General features: G+C 47.9%; 1 protein-coding gene, 1 long non-coding RNA gene and 1 other non-coding gene across 3 annotated transcripts; all 3 read left to right on the top strand.

Moving 5' to 3' along the window:
* Positions 1–5117: 5117 nt before the first annotated feature.
* Positions 5118–14845, top strand: LOC123761373 (uncharacterized). The gene is made up of 6 exons (XM_045747374.2): positions 5118–5234; positions 6998–7311; positions 9695–9870; positions 11864–11988; positions 14023–14157; positions 14699–14845. The coding sequence occupies exons 1-6, from the start codon at positions 5215–5217 to the stop codon at positions 14751–14753; spliced, it is 825 nt and encodes a 274-aa protein (XP_045603330.1). The 5' UTR covers positions 5118–5214; the 3' UTR covers positions 14754–14845.
* A 2673-nt stretch (positions 14846–17518) lies between these two features.
* Positions 17519–18578, top strand: LOC138358272 (uncharacterized). Its single transcript, XR_011225304.1, has 2 exons — positions 17519–18217; positions 18374–18578. It is a non-coding gene; the product is annotated as an uncharacterized lncRNA (long non-coding RNA).
* Positions 18579–21537: 2959 nt separating this feature from the next.
* Positions 21538–21610, top strand: TRNAK-CUU (transfer RNA lysine (anticodon CUU)). The gene has a single exon. It is a non-coding gene; the product is annotated as a tRNA-Lys (tRNA).
* Positions 21611–22075: the final 465 nt, after the last annotated feature.

The raw sequence follows: 22075 nt of genomic DNA, 5'->3' as shown, positions 1-22075 counted from the left end.
GGACCACAGGACGCACCTGGTGCCATAGTGGCGTCACTCTGGACCACAGGACGCCCCTGGTGCCATAGTGGCGTCACTCTGGACCACAGGACGCCCCTGGTGCCATAGTGGCGTCACTCTGGACCACAGGACGCCCCTGGTGTCATAGTGGCGTCACTCTGGACCACAGGACGCCCCTGGTGTCATAGTGGCGTCACTCTGGACCACAGGACGCCCCTGGTGCCATAGTGGCGTCACTCTGGACCACAGGACGCCCCTGGTGTCATAGTGGCGTCACTCTGGACCACAGGACGCCCCTGGTGTCATAGTGGCGTCACTCTGGACCACAGGACGCCCCTGGGGTTATGGTGGTGTCACTCTGGACCACAGGACGCCCCTGGTGCCATAGTGGCGTCACTCTGGACCACAGGACGCCCCTGGTGTCATAGTGGCGTCACTCTGGACCACAGGACGCACCTGGTGCCATAGTGGCGTCACTCTGGACCACAGGACTCACCTGGTGTCATAGTGGCGTCACTCTGGACCACAGGACGCACCTGGTGCCATAGTGGCGTCACTCTGGACCACAGGACGCACCTGGTGTCATAGTGGCGTCACTCTGGACCACAGGACGCCCCTGGTGTCATAGTGGCGTCACTCTGGACCATAGGATGCCCCTGGTGTCATAGTGGCGTCACTCTGGACCACAGGACGCCCCTGGTGCCATAGTGGCGTCACTCTGGACCACAGGACGCCCCTGGTGTCATAGTGGCGTCACTCTGGACCACAGGACGCCCCTGGTGTCATAGTGGCGTCACTCTGGACCACAGGACGCCCCTGGGGTTATGGTGGTGTCACTCTGGACCACAGGACGCCCCTGGTGCCATAGTGGCGTCACTCTGGACCACAGGACGCCCCTGGTGTCATAGTGGCGTCACTCTGGACCACAGGACGCACCTGGTGCCATAGTGGCGTCACTCTGGACCACAGGACTCACCTGGTGTCATAGTGGCGTCACTCTGGACCACAGGACGCACCTGGTGCCATAGTGGCGTCACTCTGGACCACAGGACGCCCCTGGTGCCATAGTGGCGTCACTCTGGACCACAGGACGCCCCTGGTGCCATAGTGGCGTCACTCTGGACCACAGGACGCCCCTGGTGCCATAGTGGCGTCACTCTGGACCACAGGACGCCCCTGGTGCCATAGTGGCGTCACTCTGGACCACAGGACGCCCCTGGTGCCATAGTGGCGTCACTCTGGACCACAGGACGCACCTGGTGACAAATCAGGGATGAGTATGGAAAAAAATAACCGTTGTAATCTGCGTGCTCCGTGTCTCATTTACTGGCTCTCTATGTAAGCATAAAAACTGAAGAGTTTTATGTTGATATTTTGTGAGGGGATACGGCGGCCAACATTTGAAATAATCAGGTAACGAGTTGATAGATTGGTGAGGCGGTTTTTACTCTGGAGGATAACAGTGCTTCCCAACAGGAAGACCAGGCACAGTGTGTGTGCCGAGGATATTACACACACACTATGTACACACTACCTGGCGTAGGTACACACACACACACTACCTGGAGTATGTACACACACACACACTACCTGGCGTAGGTACACACACACACACTACCTGGGGTATGTACACACACACACACTATGTACATACTACCTGGGGTAGGTACACACACACACTACCTGGCGTAGGTACACACACACACTACCTGGGGTATGTACACACACACACCCTGTACACACTACCTGGCGTAGGTACATACACACACACTACCTGGGGTATGTACACACACACACACTGTACACACTACCTGGCGTATGTACACACACACACTACCTGGGGTATGTACACACACACACACTGTACACACTACCTGGCGTATGTACACACACACACTACCTGGGGTATGTACACACACACACACTGTACACACTACCTGGCGTAGGTACACACACACACTACCTGGAGTATGTACACACACACACACTACCTGGAGTATGTACACACACACACACTATCTACACACAACAATGCACACAAAATCGGGGCAGCCAGAGCACACACCATTAACAGCAACAATGGGAGACGTGCAGAGAGCGGTAGTGGTGATATACAACCCCCCCCTCACCCCCAGACAACAGTAAGCCTAGAGAAATATACAAGTGCAACGAGACTTGCCTAAGGTAATGGACAAAGTAGCCAGGGGCCAGATTCACGAAGCAGTTACGCAAGCACTTACGAACCTGTACATCTTTTCTCAATCTTTGGCGGGTTTGTTTACAATTATTAAACAGTTAATGAGTTCCGAAGCACCAGGAGGCTGTTTATAACAATAACAGCAGTTGATTGGGAAGTTTTCATGCTTGTAAACTGTTTAGTAAATGTAACCAAAGCCGTCAAAGATTGAGGAAAGATGTACACATTCGTAAGTGCTTGCGTAACTTCATTGTGAATCTGCCCCCTGAAAGGTAAGAGGAGCAGAGCTAGGAGATTTTAACCACAAAGGAATAGAGATAAGGACCCCCACCCCACCACGGGGTTGATGAGACATGGAAAGAAAAACTGGCAATTAAGGTGGTCAAACAGGTTTTAAACAACTTATTACAGAACCAACAAGAGTAAGAGGAGAGGAGCCACAAGCAACGCAACACCCGCTGTGTTTTCCCAAATGAAGCAGATGTTGAAAACCAAGTAGAAGATGCCTCTAAGGCCGAGCGACCCCTGTATTATCGTGGTGGAGTATGTAGTGGAGCTAAAGACGCGGGTTAGACAAATAAAGCTGATCAAGGAGATGAGAGAGAACAGACGAGGAGATTACCGTGAGATGAGGGACTTTCTGTGTGAAATCCAATGGGGGAAAAGAAAATGGAAGTGAACACGGGAAATGAGAAGGTACATTTAGTGCATTGCTGGGAAATGTGCCGATGTAACGGAGCAGTTTACAACACTCAAGAAGACGGTGGACGAGCAAAGTCAACCCTTGGTTCAATAGGCAATGTAGGGAAGCTAAAGGACCAAAAAAGCCTGGAAAAAGTACAGAGAACTAGCACAATAAGAGACGAAAGAGAATCAGAAATCTGAGTCAAGAAAAAAGTTGAGAGGCAAATTGAAAGTAACTTGTGGTAAAAACTAAGAGCCAACCAACATTGTTCTATAAACATAAGAAAAAACCAGTGAGAGACTATGTATTTAGATTGAGAAGACCTGGGGAATTCTTACAGAAAACAATAAGGAGATATGTGAGGAACAACAAAAGATTTCAGAAGGTCTTTACAATAGCACCACCACCATGGTGACCAAAGTTGTGGGATGAAAGGCAGGGAAAAACAATGAGTGACATTGTAATCACTGTAGGAGAGGTAAACAACACATGAAGAACGAAATGGAAACAAATTGATGGGACCAAACATAATGGTTGTTTGCAGTCCCCGTGGCGCAGTGGTAAAACACTCACCCCTCGCTTCGCGATCGATTTGGCCCGGGGCTAATCAATCCTCCCCGGCCAGGATTGACTAGGCGCCCATCCTTAACTGTAACCCTTGTTCACTCAGCAGTGAATGGGTACCTGGTTGTTAAACGATTTGGCGGGTCGTATTCCAGGGAAAATTAAGGTTAAGGACCTGCCTGAAACGCTGTGTGTGCTGGTGGCTGTACGGTAATGTAAGAACTCTTGGATATATAAATAAACTAATAAAAAATAATCTCACAATTAGCTGCTGACGGAGGCTGTACGGGGTATTTGTTCCCCATTAACTAAAGGTTTCAATATATATATATTGAGACTGGAAATTTCCCAGAATTTTGAAAAAAGATAACCGTAGTACCAAATATTAAAAAAGTGACAGACAGGAGGCACTAAATTACAGACCAGTGTTGCTGGCCATTATTATAAGTACAGCGTCGGAAAAGGTAATCAGGCTGAGAATAACTGAACACGTGGGGGAAATAGACTCTTTTTAACAAATGGGGAACATAATGTTAGAAGGGAAGATCCCTCCTTGACAACCTTAATCGTCTTCTATGACAAAGTTACTCAAATTAGGCAGGAAAAAGAAGACTGGGCAGATTGTATTTCCCTAGAGTGTCAAAAAAATGTGATGCTGTTCCACATGAAAGGATGAAGAAGCACGCGCGGACAACTGGAAAGACAAGGAAGAGGTTTAGGAACTTTATAATGGGCAGAAAACAGTCACAGTGAAAGATGAGGACGGTAACACGTGGAGCTTCATGAGGGCGGTCCTGGAACCCTTACTCTTACTAATTTATGTGACTGACCTACACGAGGGAATGAGCTCGCACACGTCAATGTTTCCAGACGCTATAAAGTTAATGAGACATCTGACAACCGAGGAGAACTGTAGACACTTACGTTTTTTGTATACAAAAATACGTTTGTGTACACAACACATACATTACACATCGAAATTTGTACATTATGAGTGAGCACACAGTGTAATAGATAATTCGTTACACCATACACCATTGGTTGAGTTAGGAAAATACTATATGTCAAGTATAAATGTTGTTCTAAAAAGATTCCCCCATTTTGCACCCACAAGATAACGTAAGATTTTAAGGGTTGACAGATGTTAATCATCTTGTTTGATAAGTTGTTCACTTGAGACAGTTAAGCAAGTCCCAGCTGTGTCTGGGTACAAGTGACAGGATGAACAACCCAGCGGGTTTTCTTCCTGTTGGGGAGTGTTGTACATGCTGCTATGGCGGTGTGTCCACTCACAGGATGAGTGACGCTACCCAATACTGTCACTATGGCGGTGTGTCCACTCACAGGATGAGTGGCGCTGCCCAATACTGTCACTATGGTGGTGTGTCCACTCACAGCATGAGTGGCGCTACCCAATACTGTCACTATGACAGTGTGTTCACTCACAGGATGAGTGACGCTACCCAATACTGTCACTATGACGGTGTGTCCACTCACAGGATGAGTGACGCTCCCAATAAACTCGCCCTTCGGGGCAAAGCTTAAAAAAATACCATTGGTGCGAGTTCGCAAGTGTGTAAGACAGGTATGGCGCGCAGGCCGCCAGGAAGTGGCGGCCGCAGCCCACCAGGACGCTGGCCGCGGCGTCCGCGCACGCAGGAAGAATCCACTATAAAGTGGAGCCGAGTATTTTGTCACGTAGTTGAAGGGAAAGTTTCAGTGCCGGAGGACGGTTGTGAGAGGAGCAGCGGCCTCTGTGTCACACGGGATGAAGCTTCCTGCTGGCAGGTAAGGCTGGCCACCACCTCTAGCGCCAAGCAGTAATTGCTTATCGGGTTGCATAATAAAGTAAGAATTGAATTGAATTGAGTTCCAACATGTACAACTATATTGTAGCGCTTAGTAATGGGTAGTCGTGGAAACTGGAGTGCCTCAAGGACCAGTCCTGGGCCCGTGTATTATTGTTATTATTATATTTAGTGAGAACATTAGTTGGAGCCAACAGGAGGATTCGAACCCGCTCACTTGGTACTCCCAAGCAAACGCCCTAGCTAGACCACCACGCTACGACATGGTAAAAACAATGCAACCTAGAATTCTACTGAATACTCTAGGGGTCCTGAGGCTTCCAACTGAAGCCTAAACAGAGTTTTACGCATTTGCCCCAATAAAGGATTCTGTGGAACCCCAGGTTACATTACTTTTACCATGTCGTGGCGTGGTGGTCTCTGGTGCTCGCTTGGGAGTACCAAGTGTGCAGGGTGGAAGACACCTCAGGGCCGACAGCTGAGTGGACAGCGCTTCGGATTCGTAATCCTGAGGTTCCAGGTTCGATCCCCGGTGGAGGCGGAGACAAATAGGCAAAAAAGTTTTTTTCACCCTGATGCCCCTGTTACCTAGCAGTAAAAAGGTACTTGGGAGTTAGCTGCTACGGGCTGCTTCCTGGGGAGGAAGCAGCGGAAACAAAAAGGAGGCCTGGTCGAGGACCGGGCCGCGGGGACGCTAAGCCCCGAAATCATCTCAAGATAACGGTTCGTAATTATTTTCTCATTGATACATCACGTTAATGTCATTTCATTGAGCATTATTATTATTATTATCTGTATCATGGCGGCTTTGTTTACATTTATTAAACAGTTTACGAGTTGGAAACTTGACAATCAGAGTGTATTATTGTTATATACAATCACATAGTGCTTCGGAGGCCAAAAAGTGTAGTAAATGTAATTTTTTTTTTTTTTTTTTTTTTTTGAGATATATACAAGAGTTGTTACATTCTTGTAGAGCCACTAATACGCGTAGCGTTTCGGCCAGGTCCCTGGAATACGATCCCCTGCCGCGAAGAATCGTTTTTTCATCCAAGTACACATTTTACTGTTGCGTTAAACAGAGGCTACAGTTAAGGAATTGCTCCCAGTAAATCCTCCCCGGCCAGGATACGAACCCATGACATAGCGCTCGCGGAACGCCAGGCGAGTGTCTTACCACTACACCACGGAGACTGCACCGTCAATTAAAGCCACCATGACAGAGGAAAGATGCACAGGTTTCGTACGTGGTTGTGTAAATGACTGATGACTCCTGGTCCTCAGTTGGTTGTGTTCAACATAACTGGCCTCCCATAGTGGGACCTGCTGTCCAGTACCAACTTTTGTGGTGACAATAAAGGACCAAATGTAAAGTTTCTTGTATGAAACAAGAAACTTGTTGCTTGTGAGTACTTGTTGCTTGTGAGTACTTGTGTTTGTGAGTACATTAATTGACACATCTATATATAAAGGCATAGTTGCAGGCGATGAGTCACAATAACGTGGCTAAAGTATTATTATTATTACTTCCCTTCACCTTCTAGTGAAGGTCGTCCCTTCACCTTCTAGTGAAGGTCGTCCCTTCACCTTCTAGTGAAGGTCGTCCCTTCACCTTCTAGTGAAGGTCGTCCCTTCACCTTCTAGTGTGTGATCTGGTCAACAATAAAGGCATAGTTCTTGCAGATCTATAATGTTCAGAGTTTATTAACTTGAGGAGTAAAAAGAGTATGTTGTATACAACAGGTGTGAGGGCGGAGGAGTGGTGGTGGTGACGGCTCTAATTGTTGTTACTGCTGCTGGTGCTGCTGCTGGTGCTGCTGCTAGTGCTGCTGCTGCTGGTGACACAAACTACGCCTCCACCCACATATACCTACAATGGCTCAAACAACACCGCCAACCATCCCACAACACGTTTGGCAATGATGACGGGTCTAGAGATGAGTATTACGGAGACACTGATGATGACTATGATCCATCTAACTATGGCTATGGCCCGGATATCTCCGAGCAGGACCACAATGACTTCGAGAGCCTCTTCAGAGACCTCCAAACCGCTGGTAATAAGAAACAGTTTAAAAATAAGAAAAGTAATTATATATCTTTCCACTACACATATTAACCTAACCAAAATAAGTCAGTAATTCATGCATTTAATATAATATTAACTAGAATAACCCAATTTGGAAAAAAATATTTGAAACTAATGAAAATCACCATGATTGCTAGCCAAATTGGGCCCTACATATTGGAGAACCTCCCTGGTGGACTTGGTAGGGTTGTGGGTCCCGCCTTTGGCTGTGTGTGTAGGCACCCCCGGGTTGAAGAAGGGTTCTGAGTGTGTTAGTTTATTGTGCACCCCATACTTATCCTGTGAGCGGTAGCGCAAAAACCATTACATAGGGCACAAAATCTTAGATTATTATATAAACAATTTTATCTATCCTTCACACTTTATAGTTACAATGTCAGCTAGTTACAGAGAAAGTGCTATTTCAAGAGCTATCTATTTACAGTAAGTCATTATACATTAATGGTAGGTCTTATCGCTAAAACATACTTGTTTGACCAATGGGGATATTACAGTCATAGGGGAGCTTCTGTTTATTATTAGCCTTCACAATACACTACTTGTTTCTTAATATCATTTGTCGTTTATCTACTGGAAGCGAAATGTGGGTACAGTGCAAGGATTTCAGGTAATTTATCCATGGTAATAAGATAGGTTGCCATATCATACAGAATGAGCTTAGATTTATCTCTAAATGGCTCAATTTTACTACAGTCCAAGATATAGTGTTCGAGTGTGTGTCCCTGTCTTTGTCCACACACTTTACACTTTACTTCATCTAGATCCCTATACAAGCCGAACTGCCAGAGATACTTGTAGCAAAGTCCTATTCGAGTTGTGACAACATCTGTTAGTCTACTGACTTTGTTACTTGCCCCATACACATGTTTTACTTCACACATTTCATTGTGATAAACAATGGACCTGCTAATTCCAGTTTGCATTGCTCTATTTTTTTCAAATCCATCCAGGAGTTCTCGTCTAATGACACTTTTAAGGGACCTATTTGATAACTCAAGATTCCGTTCAATACTGTCTATATTTACTGCAGCCTTAGCAAGGGCGTCAACTTTGTCATGTTCCTGCAGGCCAATGTGAGAAGGAATCCACAACATTTTTATATTTACCCTCTTGTTAAGTATACTTATATATCTATGTCAGGCTTCTGAGACAAGCACGCTATTACTTGATTGCAAACTGTTTATTGCTAGTAGTGAGAAAAGGGAGTCGGAAATAATTAAGCTGTCTACTTCTAAAGACAGCTGTCTAAACTGATAAGTTTAGATTTAGGAAAGACTTGGGTAAATACTGGTTCAGTAACAGGGTTGTTGATTTGTGGAACCAATTGCCGCGTAACGTGGTGGAGGTGGGGTCCCTCGATTATTTCAAGCGCGGGTTGGACAAGTATATGAGTGGGATTGAGTGGTTATAGATAGGAGCTGCCTCGTAAGGGCCAATAGGCCTTCTGCAGTTACCTTTGTTCTTATGTTCTTATGTTCAGTGTTGTCAATAATTTCGAGTGCTACCAGTATTGCTACCAACTTAGCTTACATTGTGGATGACCAGTTACTAATTCTTATATTCCTTTGGTATTGTTGAATTGTGCTGCCGTCGGGCTGATGAGCAATAACAGCACTTCCTGCCCTCCCTGTAGCTGTACTGAGTGATCCGTCAGTGTATATGGTCTGTGTTATGTCTTTAGGGATCAGTTGCATCAGGGGAAGCCTTGTGGGGCTCCCACTGATGCTCACATATTGTTTTCTACTATCACCTATATATTTGTAATTTATTATTTTATTTAAATTTCATTACACAAAATGAGTTACAACATTGGTTACATGCAAGGTACAAGGCTAGTTGTCACAGGTTGTCGAGTTCCTTCAGCTCCTCAGATGGCGGGCAGGAACCATGGATGAAATGTGTTTCCTCTCTGTATCGCCACACTAAGACGCTGGAAGAGGACGCTGGAAGAGGACGCTGGCGGCTCTAGGGTCTCTTAGATGTTTCAATTGTGTATATTCTACATTTAAGTAAATTATACACAACGCCTTTTTGATACACTCTTCCTAAATAATGTTCATAAATTTTAGTAAAATAATACGTGTTGACCATTGATATATTACCTGTTGTTTTAATCTGGATTAGGTTAGGTTGGGTGAAGTTAGATTAGGTTAGGTTAGGTTAGGTTAGGTTGGGTGAGGTTAGATTAGGTTAGGTTAGGTTGGGTGAGGTTAGATTAGGTGAGGTTAGGTTGTTGTTACTAACAGGTGTCACTAGCATACCACTAGTTATACTATCACTGATAGTATATTCACCATGCAAGTATTCTTCACCATGCATGCCAAGAATATTATTATCTTGAGTGTCCATAGAGGAGAAGAAGAAGACGAAGAGGGGAGGAACGTGCGAGCTAAGGAACACTACCATAGAGGTAGACAAGAGGGGCGCCGAGCACATCAACCCCTGCACCGTGACGACGTCCGTCTGCAGCGGCTCCTGTCCCTCTGACCAGTGCGTGGCCACCAGGTTCACCACCAGGACCATCACGGTATGCTTAACAAACACCCTCTTCTTCACCGTCTTCTTGTATATTATATAAATAGCAAATATGATCAACCTTTCCTGACCCAAGTAATTTGGGCTAGGAAAGAGTGTAGAGGGATCAAGGTACCTTACCTTACCTTGAGGTGCTTCCGGGGCTTAGCGTCCCCGCGGCCCGGTCGTCGACCAGGCCTCCTGGTCGACGGACCAGGTAAGCGTAACTCAGCTTTAGACCTCACTATATGTGACGTATTCAGACAATGGACACAAGGGAAAGGAAGGGAACTATCAGGGGGAAAGCGCCAAGCCATCACGACTATATAGCACTTGGAAAGGGTCATAATAAGGATTTGGGATGGGACAGGGGACGGAATGGTGCCCAACCACTTGGACGGTACCCATTTTACTGTTGAGTTAAACAGAGGCTACTGTTAAGGATTTGCGCCCAGTAAATCCTCCCCGGCCAGGATACGAACCCAGGACAAAGCGCTCGCAGAACGCCAGCCGAGCATCTTAACCACTACACCATGGGGGCTGCAATGACTGAACACTATCTAACACTAAATCACTACACGTTATGGCCGAACACAAGCAGAAAGTATTCCCGCACCAGGCAGAAACAAATGGGCAAAGTTTCTTTCACCCTGAGTGCCTCTGTTAACTGGCAGTAAATAGGTATCTGGGAGTTAGTCAGCTGTCGCAGGCTGCTTCCTGGGGTGTGTGTGTGTGGTGTGGAGAAAAAAAAAGTTAGTAAACAGTCGATTGACAGTTGAGAGGCGGGCTGAAAGAGCAAAGCTCAATCCAACACAACAACTGCTGTCTTAACACTGCCGGACGCCACTGCATTATTATCCATCAGCTGCACGAGAGAGCAGCATACCTGGTTGATACCTGGTTGATGGGGTTCTGGGAGTTCTTCTACTTCTCAAGCCCGGTCCGGGGTCAGACTGGCCAGGGCCAGACTTGACTTGTGAGAGTTTGGTCCACCAGGCTGGTGCTTGGAGCGGCCCGCAGGCCCACATACCCACCACAGCTCGGTTGGTCTGGCACTCCTTGAAGGAAACAATCTAGTTTCCTCTTGAAGATGTCCACGGTTGTTCCTGTATGGTCGACCTCTCTGTGTGTGTGTGGATCATGAAAGGAGCCATGGATCTAGGGGTCCATGAGCTGAGCTACACTGCCGACTTGACGTTCAAAACCTCCATGGAAAGCCATTAAATACATTATAATTGTCAATTCTACTTGAGAAATGATCGAATATTTCAGAAGTAGGCCTTAAACACAAAATATCTTCAACATATCTATACAACTATTGAAGAAGAAGGCAACTTTTGGAAATAGTGATTACAGGTATACTTGGCAATACTGAGGCCCATGGCATCGGGGGCAACATACTAAAGTGGACCGGGGCTGAAACACAGGGAAGAGAGAGGAGGCATTTATGGGGTTAAATCCGAAGTGGGAACTTGTGTAGTTCCCCAAGGATCTGTTCTGGGTCCTCTATAGTCCCTATTATGAGCTTCCTCTCCTCATTGTTGAGGAGAGGAAGTCTGTTACAATTATTGGGGTTCCCCATTGTCAACAATATTGAATAATTTATAAATGAAGCTTTTAAACTAGCATTATTAATTATATTTTACATAGAAATGATAAGAATAAATTTGATTATTTTGGTAAGGTAGTACATATGAGGGTATTGTTGACCCTAGTATTGGTTCCTGACCACGCTGTTTAACACAGCAGTCGCTGACGTCCTCCGCGGACTCCTCACCACTACACCACACCACTACACCTTACACCACGCCACTACACCACACCACTACACCTTACACCACACCACTACACCTTACACTACACCACTATATTCTACTATAATTGCTTACAACCATAATGACAACATTAGATCTTGAAGCCTTTTACATTTCAGCCCCAAAAAACAAGTTTCTTGTGAGACATTTGAGAGTTAAGTGAGGAGTGTGATACATGTGTCCTGTGACCAGGTGACTGCGGTGTACGAGGACTGGGAGGAGATGGAGTTCAGAACTGTCCCGGTTCACGAGGCGTGTTCCTGCGGCTGCACCACACCCTGTAACGACGTCGACTGCCATGTTGTGGGAACCGACCAGTGAGATTTATATTTATTTAATTTATATGAATTTATATAGAATTTATATTTACGTTAATTTATATATTTCGATAGCAATTGGTATGATGTTAAGTGGACTGTATTTCTGCAATAATTTTCACAAATCGATCCCTCCACATTAGGGGGGTTTATATTAAATTTATATATATGCAGCCAATCAAACTACAGTATTAAACTACATATATTAGTATATATATTGAGGAGGTGCCTTATCTTATTGTACAGCAGGCTTAGTCCACCAGGTATAACTAAGATGTAGATACCAAATTATCCTCGTGAGAGGCTAGCTTCCAACACCCAAGTAACTGATGTACCAAGATTAATTCTTGCTTCCTCTTCTTCCTGTCAAAGGGCACTAGCTGTAAAGCCGGAATCCTAATATATGACAGCTATATCAGAGAAAACATGTATATTATATAACATAAGGACCAAGGCTTAATTACCTGTATTTAGAGGCTCGTTCGTGTCCTAAACGGAATTAATCATATCTACCTACATTACTGGCCAATAATGACTTAGATAAGATTTCGGAAAGACACTTCCCTTGTGGTTATTGACAGGGTGTTGATGATGGTAGAACACTTAAGTTGATCTCCATAACACTTCATCCAAGAGAAATTATAGGAGCTGAATTTGCTCCCCAGCGCCTCTGGTCTTAACAATGGCTGAACTTCTTCACCACCACCTACGCCTTGGCTATCCTTGTCCAGATGTCAATAACTGATAGAAGGGTCACATTTACTTTATTTTGATACTGATAATTAAGTTAGCTCAAATGAGATGTTTTTATGATGTAAAAAGTCCAAAGAATAATGTATTTAAGAATAATTCCCAACAGAATAGCTGGTGAATTTATAGTACTATGTGGCAATGATATCCCGTTTTCTATTGACGGAAAATTCCACTAAAAGCTACATTTTATATGGGTTAACTTGTGTATACAACAGCAACAATATTATCTGCATATTGCATGTAATGTTATTAAATGGTGTCGGGTTTTTCGACACATGTGGCAGCCGATTTACCAGTGGTAATCCATCATCCCAGGTAATCCGATCCAGATAGCGCGATTCAGGTAGTCCGACTCGAGATTCGAGTCACCCTCATGGCTCTTACTGTGCATTGATACATCATGTTATTTTTTTTTTTTTTTAGATATATACAAGAGCTGTTACATTCTTGTAGAGCCACTAGTACGCGTAGCGTTTCGGGCAGGTCCTTAATCCTATGGTCCCTGGAATACGATCCCCCGCCGCGAAGAATCGTTGTTACAACCAAGTACCCATTTTACTGTTGAGTTAAACAGAGGCTACAGTTAAGGATTTGCGCCCAGTAAATCCTCCCCGGCCAGGATACGAACCCATGACAAAGCGTTCGCGGAACGCCAGGCGAGTGTCTTACCACTACACCACGGAGACTGTTAAATAACTGTTTAACGAAGAACGAAGAACTTTTGTAGAAGAAAGGACGGGGAACGTGAGTTTCTCATCATAGTGAAAAGGATATTTAATTTAAAAATGCAAAATGTTTAGAGACAGGCTGAAGCCTTGTGTTAAACACTAGTCAACCGAGTATAGGATGTTTTTCTTATTTATTTATTTATATATACAAGTTCTTATATTCTTATAATGGCACTAGCACGCATAGCGTGGACTATACGTAGACTATATCATGCTAGACTATATGTACGATTACATAGGATAGTTAGTCATGCAGGAGCATGTGGTCAGTAGTTGAACTGACACACTTGGGATGTATTATGAAGATATCTTCGAGAACATCGAAGTGCATAAAGCAATTTCAAACCTGCAGTTACCTGATAGCGGCAGGTGTGAGAGGTCTAATGACCAGATCTACATTAATGTAGTGAGAGGGGACACCGGCAACATTCACCAGGATTATCAAACTAATACTTCACAAAGTCGATATTGCATTTATTTTGCTTGGCGATCTTTCTCTCTCTTGAGAGAGAAGGAAATAACTGTATGTTCTCAGGTGACTGTCTATCCTCAGCACGGCCCTGCAGAGGAAGATCGAGAAGTGCACGAAGAACAAAAAAGACAAGATCTGGAACCACAACACCTGCTTGTGTGAGTGTCACAACAATAAATGTCCATTCTACCTCTCCATAAACCCCGACACTTGCAAGTAAGTGACAGTGCGCAGGTGATGAGTCACAATAACGTGGCTGAAGTATGTTGACCAGACCACACACTAGAAGGTGAAGACGACGTTTCGGTCCGTCCTGGACCATTCTCAAGTCGATTCAGAATGGTCAATCGACTTGAGAATGGTCCAGGACGGACCGAAACATCGTCGTCCCTTCACCTTCAAGTGACAGTGCGCCCAGCCTCCCTCACCGCACCTCCTCGTGTGCTGCTGGACAACACTACTAAATTGATGTCTTTTCATGTGCGAAATGAGTTGAAATATTTCTAACATTTCCTATATATATATTTTTAACATAATGCTTTAAGAGTACTCTGTTGATGACGACGTCAGCTGACATAATTAGGCTAAATACCTGTATGAAGCGACCCAGCTCGGCTTGCTGGTTTGGCACTAGGTTTATGACCTAGTGCCATATATATATATATATATATATATATATATATATATATATATATATATATATATATATATATATATATATATATATATATATATATAATTCAAATTTATGTTTCAGGTGCGAGAGGAAGCGGGAAATGCAACAAGCCGGCCAGGGTAGGCTCTGGGGGTAGGCTCTGAGGGTAGGCTCTGAGGGTAGGCTCTGAGGGTAGGCTCTGAGGGTAGGCTCTGAGGGTAGGCTCTGGGGGTAGGCTCTGAGGGTAGGCTCTGAGGGTAGGCTCTGAGGGTAGGCTCTGGGGGTAGGCTCTGAGGGTAGGCTCTGAGGGTAGGCTCTGAGGGTAGGCTCTGAGGGTAGGCTCTGAGGGTAGGCTCTGGGGGTAGGCTCTGAGGGTAGGCTCTGGGGGTAGGCTCTGAGGGTAGGCTCTGAGGGTAGGCTCTGGGGGTAGGCTCTGAGGGTAGGCTCTGAGGGAGGGCTCTGAGGGTAGGCTCTGAGGGTAGGCTCTGAGGGTAGGCTCTGAGGGTAGGCTCTGGGGGTAGGCTCTGAGGGTAGGCTCTGGGGGTAGGCTCTGAGGGTAGGCTCTGGGGGTAGGCTCTGAGGGTAGGCTCTGAGGGTAGGCTCTGAGGGTAGGCTCTGAGGGTAGGCTCTGAGGGTAGGCTCTGGGGGTAGGCTCTGGGGGTAGGCTCTGAGGGTAGGCTCTGGGGGTAGGCTCTGAGGGTGGGCTCTGAGGGTAGGCTCTGAGGGTAGGCTCTGAGGGTAGGCTCTGAGGGTAGGCTCTGAGGGTAGGCTCTGAGGGTAGGCTCTGAGGGTAGGCTCTGAGGGAGGGCTCTGAGGGTAGGCTCTGAGGGAGAGCTCTGAGGGTAGGCTCTGAGGGTGGGCTCTGAGGGTGGGGTCTGAGGGTAGGCTCTGAGGGTGGGCTCTGAGGGTAGGCTCTGAGGGTAGGCTCTGAGGGTAGGCTCTGAGGGTAGGCTCTGAGGGTAGGCTCTGAGGGTGGGCTCTGAGGGTGGGCTCTGAGGGAGGGCTCTGAGGGTAGGCTCTGAGGGTGGGCTCTGAGGGTGGGGTCTGAGGGTAGGCTCTGAGGGTGGGCTCTGAGGGTGGGCTCTGAGGGTAGGCTCTGAGGGTAGGCTCTGAGGGTAGGCTCTGAGGGTAGGCTCTGAGGGTAGGCTCTGAGGGTAGGCTCTGAGGGTGGGCTCTGAGGGTGGGCTCTGAGGGAGGGCTCTGAGGGTAGGCTCTGAGGGTGGGCTCTGAGGGTGGGGTCTGAGGGTAGGCTCTGAGGGTAGGCTCTGAGGGTAGGCTCTGAGGGTAGGCTCTGAGGGTGGGCTCTGAGGGTGGGCTCTGAGGGTGGGGTCTGAGGGTGGGCTCTGAGGGTGGGCTCTGAGGGTGGGGTCTGAGGGTAGGCTCTGAGGGTGGGCTCTGAGGGTGGGCGCTGAGGGTAGGCTCTGAGGGTGGGCTCTGAGGGTGGGCTTTGAGGGTGGGCTCTGAGGGTGGGCTCTGAGGGTAGGCTCTGAGGGTAGGCTCTGAGGGTGGGCTCTGAGGGTGGGCTCTGAGGGTAGGGTCTGAGGGTGGGCTCTGAGGGTGGGCTCTGAGGGTGGGCTCTGAGGGTGGGGTCAGAGGGTGGGCTCTGAGGGTGGGCTCTGAGGGTGGGCTCTGAGGGTGGGCTCTGAGGCTGGGCTCTGAGGGTGGGCTCTGAGGGTGGGGTCAGAGGGTGGGCTCTGAGGGTAGGCTCTGAGGGTGGGCTCTGAGGGTGGGCTCTGAGGGTGGGCTCTGAGGGTGGGGTCTGAGGGTGGGCTCTGAGGGTGGGGTCTGAGGGTGGGCTCTGAGGGTGGGCTCTGAGGGTGGGGTCTGAGGGTGGGCTCTGAGGGTGGGTTCTGAGGGTGGGGCTCCGAGGGTGGGGCTCTGAGGGTGGGGCTCCGAGGGTGGGGCTCAAAGGGTGGGCTCTGAGGGTGGGCTCTGAGGGTGGGGTCTGAGGGTGGGGCTCTGAGGGTGGGGCTCTGAGGGTGGGGCTCTGAGGGTGGGGCTCTGAGGGTGGGGCTCTGAGGGTGTGCTCTGAGGGTAGACTCTGAGGGTGGGGCTCTGAGGGTGGGCTCTGAGGGTGGGTTCTGAGGGTGGGGCTCTGAGGGTGGGCTCTGAGGGTGGGGCTCTGAGGGTGGGGCTCTGAGGGTGGGCTCTGAGGGTGGGGCTCTGAGGGTGTGCTCTGAGGGTGGGGGCTGAGGGTGGGCTCTGAGGGTGGGCTCTGAGGGTGGGCTTTGAGGGTGGGGTCTGAGGGTGGGGTCTGAGGGTGGGGTCTGAGGGTGGGGTCTGAGGGGTGGGGCTCTGAGGGTGGGCTCTGAGGGTGGGCGCTGAGGGTGGGCTCTGAGGGTGGGCTTTGAGGGTGGGGTCTGAGGGTGGGGTCTGAGGGTGGGCTCTGAGGGTGGGGCTCTGAGGGTGGGCTCTGAGGGTGTGGTCTGAGGGTGGGCTCTGAGGGTGGGCTCTGTGAGGTGGGCTCTGAGGATGGGGTGGGCTCTGAGGGTGGGCTCTGAGGTAGGGGTCTGTGGGGTGGGCTCTGAGGGTGGGCTCTGAGGTAGGGGTCTGTGGGGTGGGCTCTGAGGGTGGGCTCTGAGGGGTGGGCTCTGAGGGTGGGCTCTGAGGGTGTGGTCTGAGGGTGTGGTCTGAGGGTGGGCTCTGAGGGTGGGCTCTGAGGGTGGGGGTCTGAGGGTAGGCTCTGAGGGTGGGCTCTGAGGGTGGGGTCTGTGGGGTTGGCTCTGAGGGTGGGCTCTGAGGGTGGGCTCTGAGGGGTGGGCTCTGAGGGTGGGCTCTGAGGGGTGTGGTCTGAGGGTGGGCTCTGAGGGTGGGCTCTGAGGGTGGGGTCTGTGGGGTGGGCTCTGAGGGGTGGGCTCTGAGGGTGGGCTCTGAGGGTGGGCTCTGAGGGTGGGGTCTGTGGGGTGGGCTCTGAGGGGTGGGCTCTGAGGGTGGGCTCTGAGAGTGGGCTCTGAGGGGTGGGCTCTGAGGGTGGGCTCTGAGGGTGTGGTTTGAGGGGTGAACTCTGAGGGTGGGCTCTGAGGGTGGGCTTTCTGTCCCTCTGGACGACCCTGGACGCTGGCCAGGCATCACCCACATCTCTGGACGACCCTGGACGCTGGCCAGGCATCACCCCGCACCTCTGGACGACCCTGGACGCTGGCCAGGCATCACCCCACACTTCTGGACGACCCTGGACGTTGGCCGGGCATCACCCCACACTTCTGGACGACCCTGGACGTTGACCGGGCATCACCCCACACTTCTGGACGACCCTGGACGTTGGCCGGGCATCACCCCACACTTCTGGACGACCCTGGACGTTGACCGGGCATCACCCCACACTTCTGGACGACCCTGGACGTTGGCCGGGGCATCACCCCACACTTCTGGACGACCCTGGACGTTGACCGGGCATCACCCCACACTTCTGGACGACCCTGGACGTTGGCCGGGCATCACCCCACACTTCTGGACGACCCTGGACGTTGACCGGGCATCAATTAGCGACACATCTGCCACTCTTCTAAATCCCGCGCCGGATTTCAGGATTTAATTTCCTTCCTTGCCTTTGATATAAAGTTGTCCATAATATTTTCCAATATTTTTGAATTGGTGGATCCAATGATGGATCCATAGCAGGTGTGTGTAACACCAGACCGTAGTGTATACACACACCAGGTGTGTGTAACACCAGACCGTAGTGTATACACACACCAGGTGTGTGTAACACCAGACCGTAGTGTATACACACACCAGGTGTGTGTAACACCAGACCGTAGTGTATACACACACCAGGTGTGTGTAACACCAGACCGTGATGTACACACACACCAGGTGTGTAAGGTATGGTTGTGTGAGGGCCAGGTGTGGACACGTGGTTAGCCGCCTGCCTTGTCTTCTCAACAGAACAGCTTTGATCTTTATAAACATGATTACTGCCTTTCACTGCTGGAAAACAGTGAGTAATTTACAATTAAATTAATAAATATACAAAACAAAATATCCTTTATTAATTATTTATTGTCCCCTTAATATTTTCTTATCACACGAGGCCTAATGTTGCCTACACTTTAGTGAACAATGTATTGTGGAGCATGAGGAGTGGTGACTGTGTACTGTGTACTGGTGACACTGTGCACTGGTGACTGTGCACTACTGTGTACTGGTTAACCTGAGTACGACCCAGCAATATAATATCATCAGCTACAACACTATATATAATATGAATTTAAATTTTTCACTTTGACAAGGTTGACAGCAAATGTACTGAACCAGTTGACATACAGGTTGCCGGCTGGTGTACTGGCAACACGTTCTTGCCTGCAAACATCACCAGTCAGTGAGTGTGTGTGTGAGTAGTCCTGGTGATGCTGGCTACCTCAGTAGCTCTCTTGATGGGAGGAAATACCTCCCTGCTAAAGTTCCTCTCTGTGGGTTGTTAACCTTCCTGGAAGCTGACTGTGAACCTCTCCTAAACTGTGGCTTAAACTGGGACATTAGACTGGCTCTCCCAGACCTGAGGTAATACTGTCACCATGACGGGGTAATGTTACGGCCAAGATGGGGCAATGAGCTGTTGAATAGCAGCTTAAGGTTCAGTGTATAGAGTCGGTTTAAAGTGGTGCCACTCTGTGTGTGAGAGAGAGAGAGAGAGAGAGAGAGAGAGAGAGAGAGAGAGAGAGAGAGAGAGAGAGAGAGAGAGAGAGAGAGAGAGAGAGAGAGAGAGAGAGAGAGAGAGAGAGAGGGAGAGAGAGAGAGGGAGAGAGAGAGGGAGAGAGAGAGAGGGAGAGAGGGAGGGAGAGAGGGAGAGAGAGAGAGGGAGAGAGAGAGGGAGAGAGAGAGGGAGAGAGAGAGAGGGAGAGAGGGAGGGAGAGAGGGAGAGAGAGAGAGGGAGAGAGAGAGGGAGAGAGAGAGAGGGAGAGAGGGAGGGAGAGAGGGAGAGAGAGAGGGAGAGAGAGAGAGAGAGAGAGAGAGAGAGAGAGAGAGAGAGAGAGAGAGAGAGAGAGAGAGAGAGAGAGAGAGAGAGAGAGAGAGAGAGAGAGAGAGAGAGAGACAGAGAGAGAGACAGAGAGAGAGAGAGACAGAGAGAGAGAGAGAGAGAGAGAGAGAGAGAGAGAGATGGATCGGATTGGTGGATAGATAAATGGATCGATAGATGAATGAATAGATGGATCGATAGATGAATGGATAGATGGATGGATAAATGGATAGATACTTGAATAGGTAGATAGATGGAGAAATAGATGGATAGATAAATCTAGATGGATGAATAGACTGATAGACAGATGGGAGACAGATGACAGACCCGGGTAACGCCGGGTCCCTAGTATAGTACATATATGTGCTATAATAGGCCTGGGAATATTTAAGCTTGGGTTTTAGCTTTATTTTGTCCGGACACTATAAAATAAATTGTCCATTACGTCAATACATGAAAATTATGAGAAGAATCAAGACAGATGAAGATAGACAGAGACTACAGGACGACCTGGTCAGGCTGGAGGAATAGTCTAGAAAATGGCTACTAAAGTTCAACTCGGGAAAGTGTAAATTAATGAAATTAGGCGAAGGAGCAGGAGGCTGAACACAAGGTACCATCTGGGAGGTGAAATCCTGCAAGAGTCAAATAGAGAGAAAGATCTGCGGGGTTGATATCACACCGAACCTGTCCCAGAGGCCCACATCAAAAGGATATCATCAGCGGCATATGCTAGATTGACCAACATAAGTACTGCCTTTAGAAACTTGTGAAAGGAATCGTTCAAGACCTTATATCCCACTTATGTCAGACCAATCCTGGAATATGCAACTCCAGCCTGGAGTCCATACCTAGTTAAACACAAGACAAAGTTAGAGAATATTCAAAGGTATGCCACCAGACTAGTCCCAGAAGTGAGAGGTATGAGCTCCGAGGGAAGGCTAGGGAAGCTAAACCTCAGGTCCCTGGAAGACAGAAGACTTAGTGGAGATATGATCACCACCTACAAAATTCTCACGAGGAACTGACAGGATGGACAAAGACAAACTATTTAGCATGGGTGGAACACGAACAAGGGGACACAGGCAGAAAATTAGTACCCAAATGAGCCACAGATATATTAGAAATAATTTTGTCAAGTGTCAGAGTAGTTAACAAATGGCAGTAATGTGGTGGAGGCTGACTCCATACACAGCTTCAAGTGTAGACATGATAGAGCCCAATAGGCTCAGGAACCTGTACACCAGTTGATTGACAGTTGAGAGGCGGGACCAAAGAACCAGAGCTCAACCACCGCAAGCACAACTAGGTGAGTACATGTTAGGCTTATATCGACATCCCTCCCGGGGTCGAATTACTGCCCCCTCCCCCTCCGATGCAACCCCACAATAAGCTGATTAACTCGTGTGTCCCTATTTACCGCTGGGTGAACAGGTGCATTAGATGATTAGAAACGCGCCCAACCGTTTCTGTTCCTCTTGGGATTCCCGAGCGTGAGTCAGGAACTTTGATATGCGTGTTAATTGGTCTGTTAGGTTAATCACCGTTGGACCTCGTTAGCAGTTGGATGGGTGATCCTGAGGACAGATTCTCCAGTGGACTTTGATAATCCTACGAGCCTTCATGAGCCCGACAACGGTATAGCTATACTATTATATATCAGAATATATGCGAGTGCCCAGCCCGATATATTCGAACATTCAAACTTACGAATGGAACACGTGCCAGAATATTTACGAAAATATGTTTAGAGATATGAACATGGCTTTAGGCATTGTATGTACTACCTCTATATATAAATCTATCAATTTATGTAAAATCTCTTGTATGTATGTATGTACCTTACTTGAATAAAAATTTTATTTTATTTTATTTATTTGTTATAACTGGGCCCCAGACCATAGTACAGGAACAAAGTACAGTTAATACAGCGCCATCCCACAAGTGTTTCATATAGACCAACCATTACCTCACACGCCAAGCCCGGCTAGCTCAGTCGGTAGAGCACGAGACTCTTAATCTCGGGGTCGTGGGTTCGAGCCCCACGTTGGGCGAGTGTTTTGAGGAGCGGGTGTGGCAGGCTACGCAGCGGCGGCTTGTCCACTCATTACGTCAACACAACTTGTCAATAAAACAAGTTATCAACAAGTTATCAACACAACTTACAAGTTATCAACACAATTTCAATAAGATTAATTAATTATAAAGTTTCTAATATAAATAGCCGAATATTTTGCTATAATTGTGGTACCTTTTGTATTTCCTTGAATGTTGGGTGAATGTGAGATGTACTCACCTAGTGGTGCTTGCGAGGGTTGAGCTCTGGCTCTTTGGTCCCGCCTGTATACACCTGTATAGTTGTTGTATAAACTCAAGTGCTCTTGTAGCCCCCTGACGGCCGTCGATACAACTAATGTACAAAACATGACCACATTCCTGATGACCAAATGTGACATACTGGTTATCACTTGAATTGCTGACCATAAAGTTTGTGGCTCCAGCTACTTTACTGCAAAGTT

Source organism: Procambarus clarkii, chromosome 7, assembly GCF_040958095.1.
Source record: "Procambarus clarkii isolate CNS0578487 chromosome 7, FALCON_Pclarkii_2.0, whole genome shotgun sequence".
Classification (NCBI taxonomy): Eukaryota; Metazoa; Arthropoda; class Malacostraca; order Decapoda; family Cambaridae; genus Procambarus; species Procambarus clarkii.
Note: the sequence above shows the minus strand (reverse complement) of the source record. Positions and strands in the feature narration are given on the sequence as shown.

Coding starts and splice junctions, on each gene's coding strand:
- LOC123761373 (XM_045747374.2), top strand. CDS start 5,215: ATGAAGCTTCCTGCTGGCAG. Junction 5,235..6,997: donor ATGAAGCTTCCTGCTGGCAG/GTAAGGCTGGCC, acceptor TGTATACAACAG/GTGTGAGGGCGGAGGAGTGG. Junction 14,158..14,698: donor ATAAACCCCGACACTTGCAA/GTAAGTGACAGT, acceptor TTTATGTTTCAG/GTGCGAGAGGAAGCGGGAAA.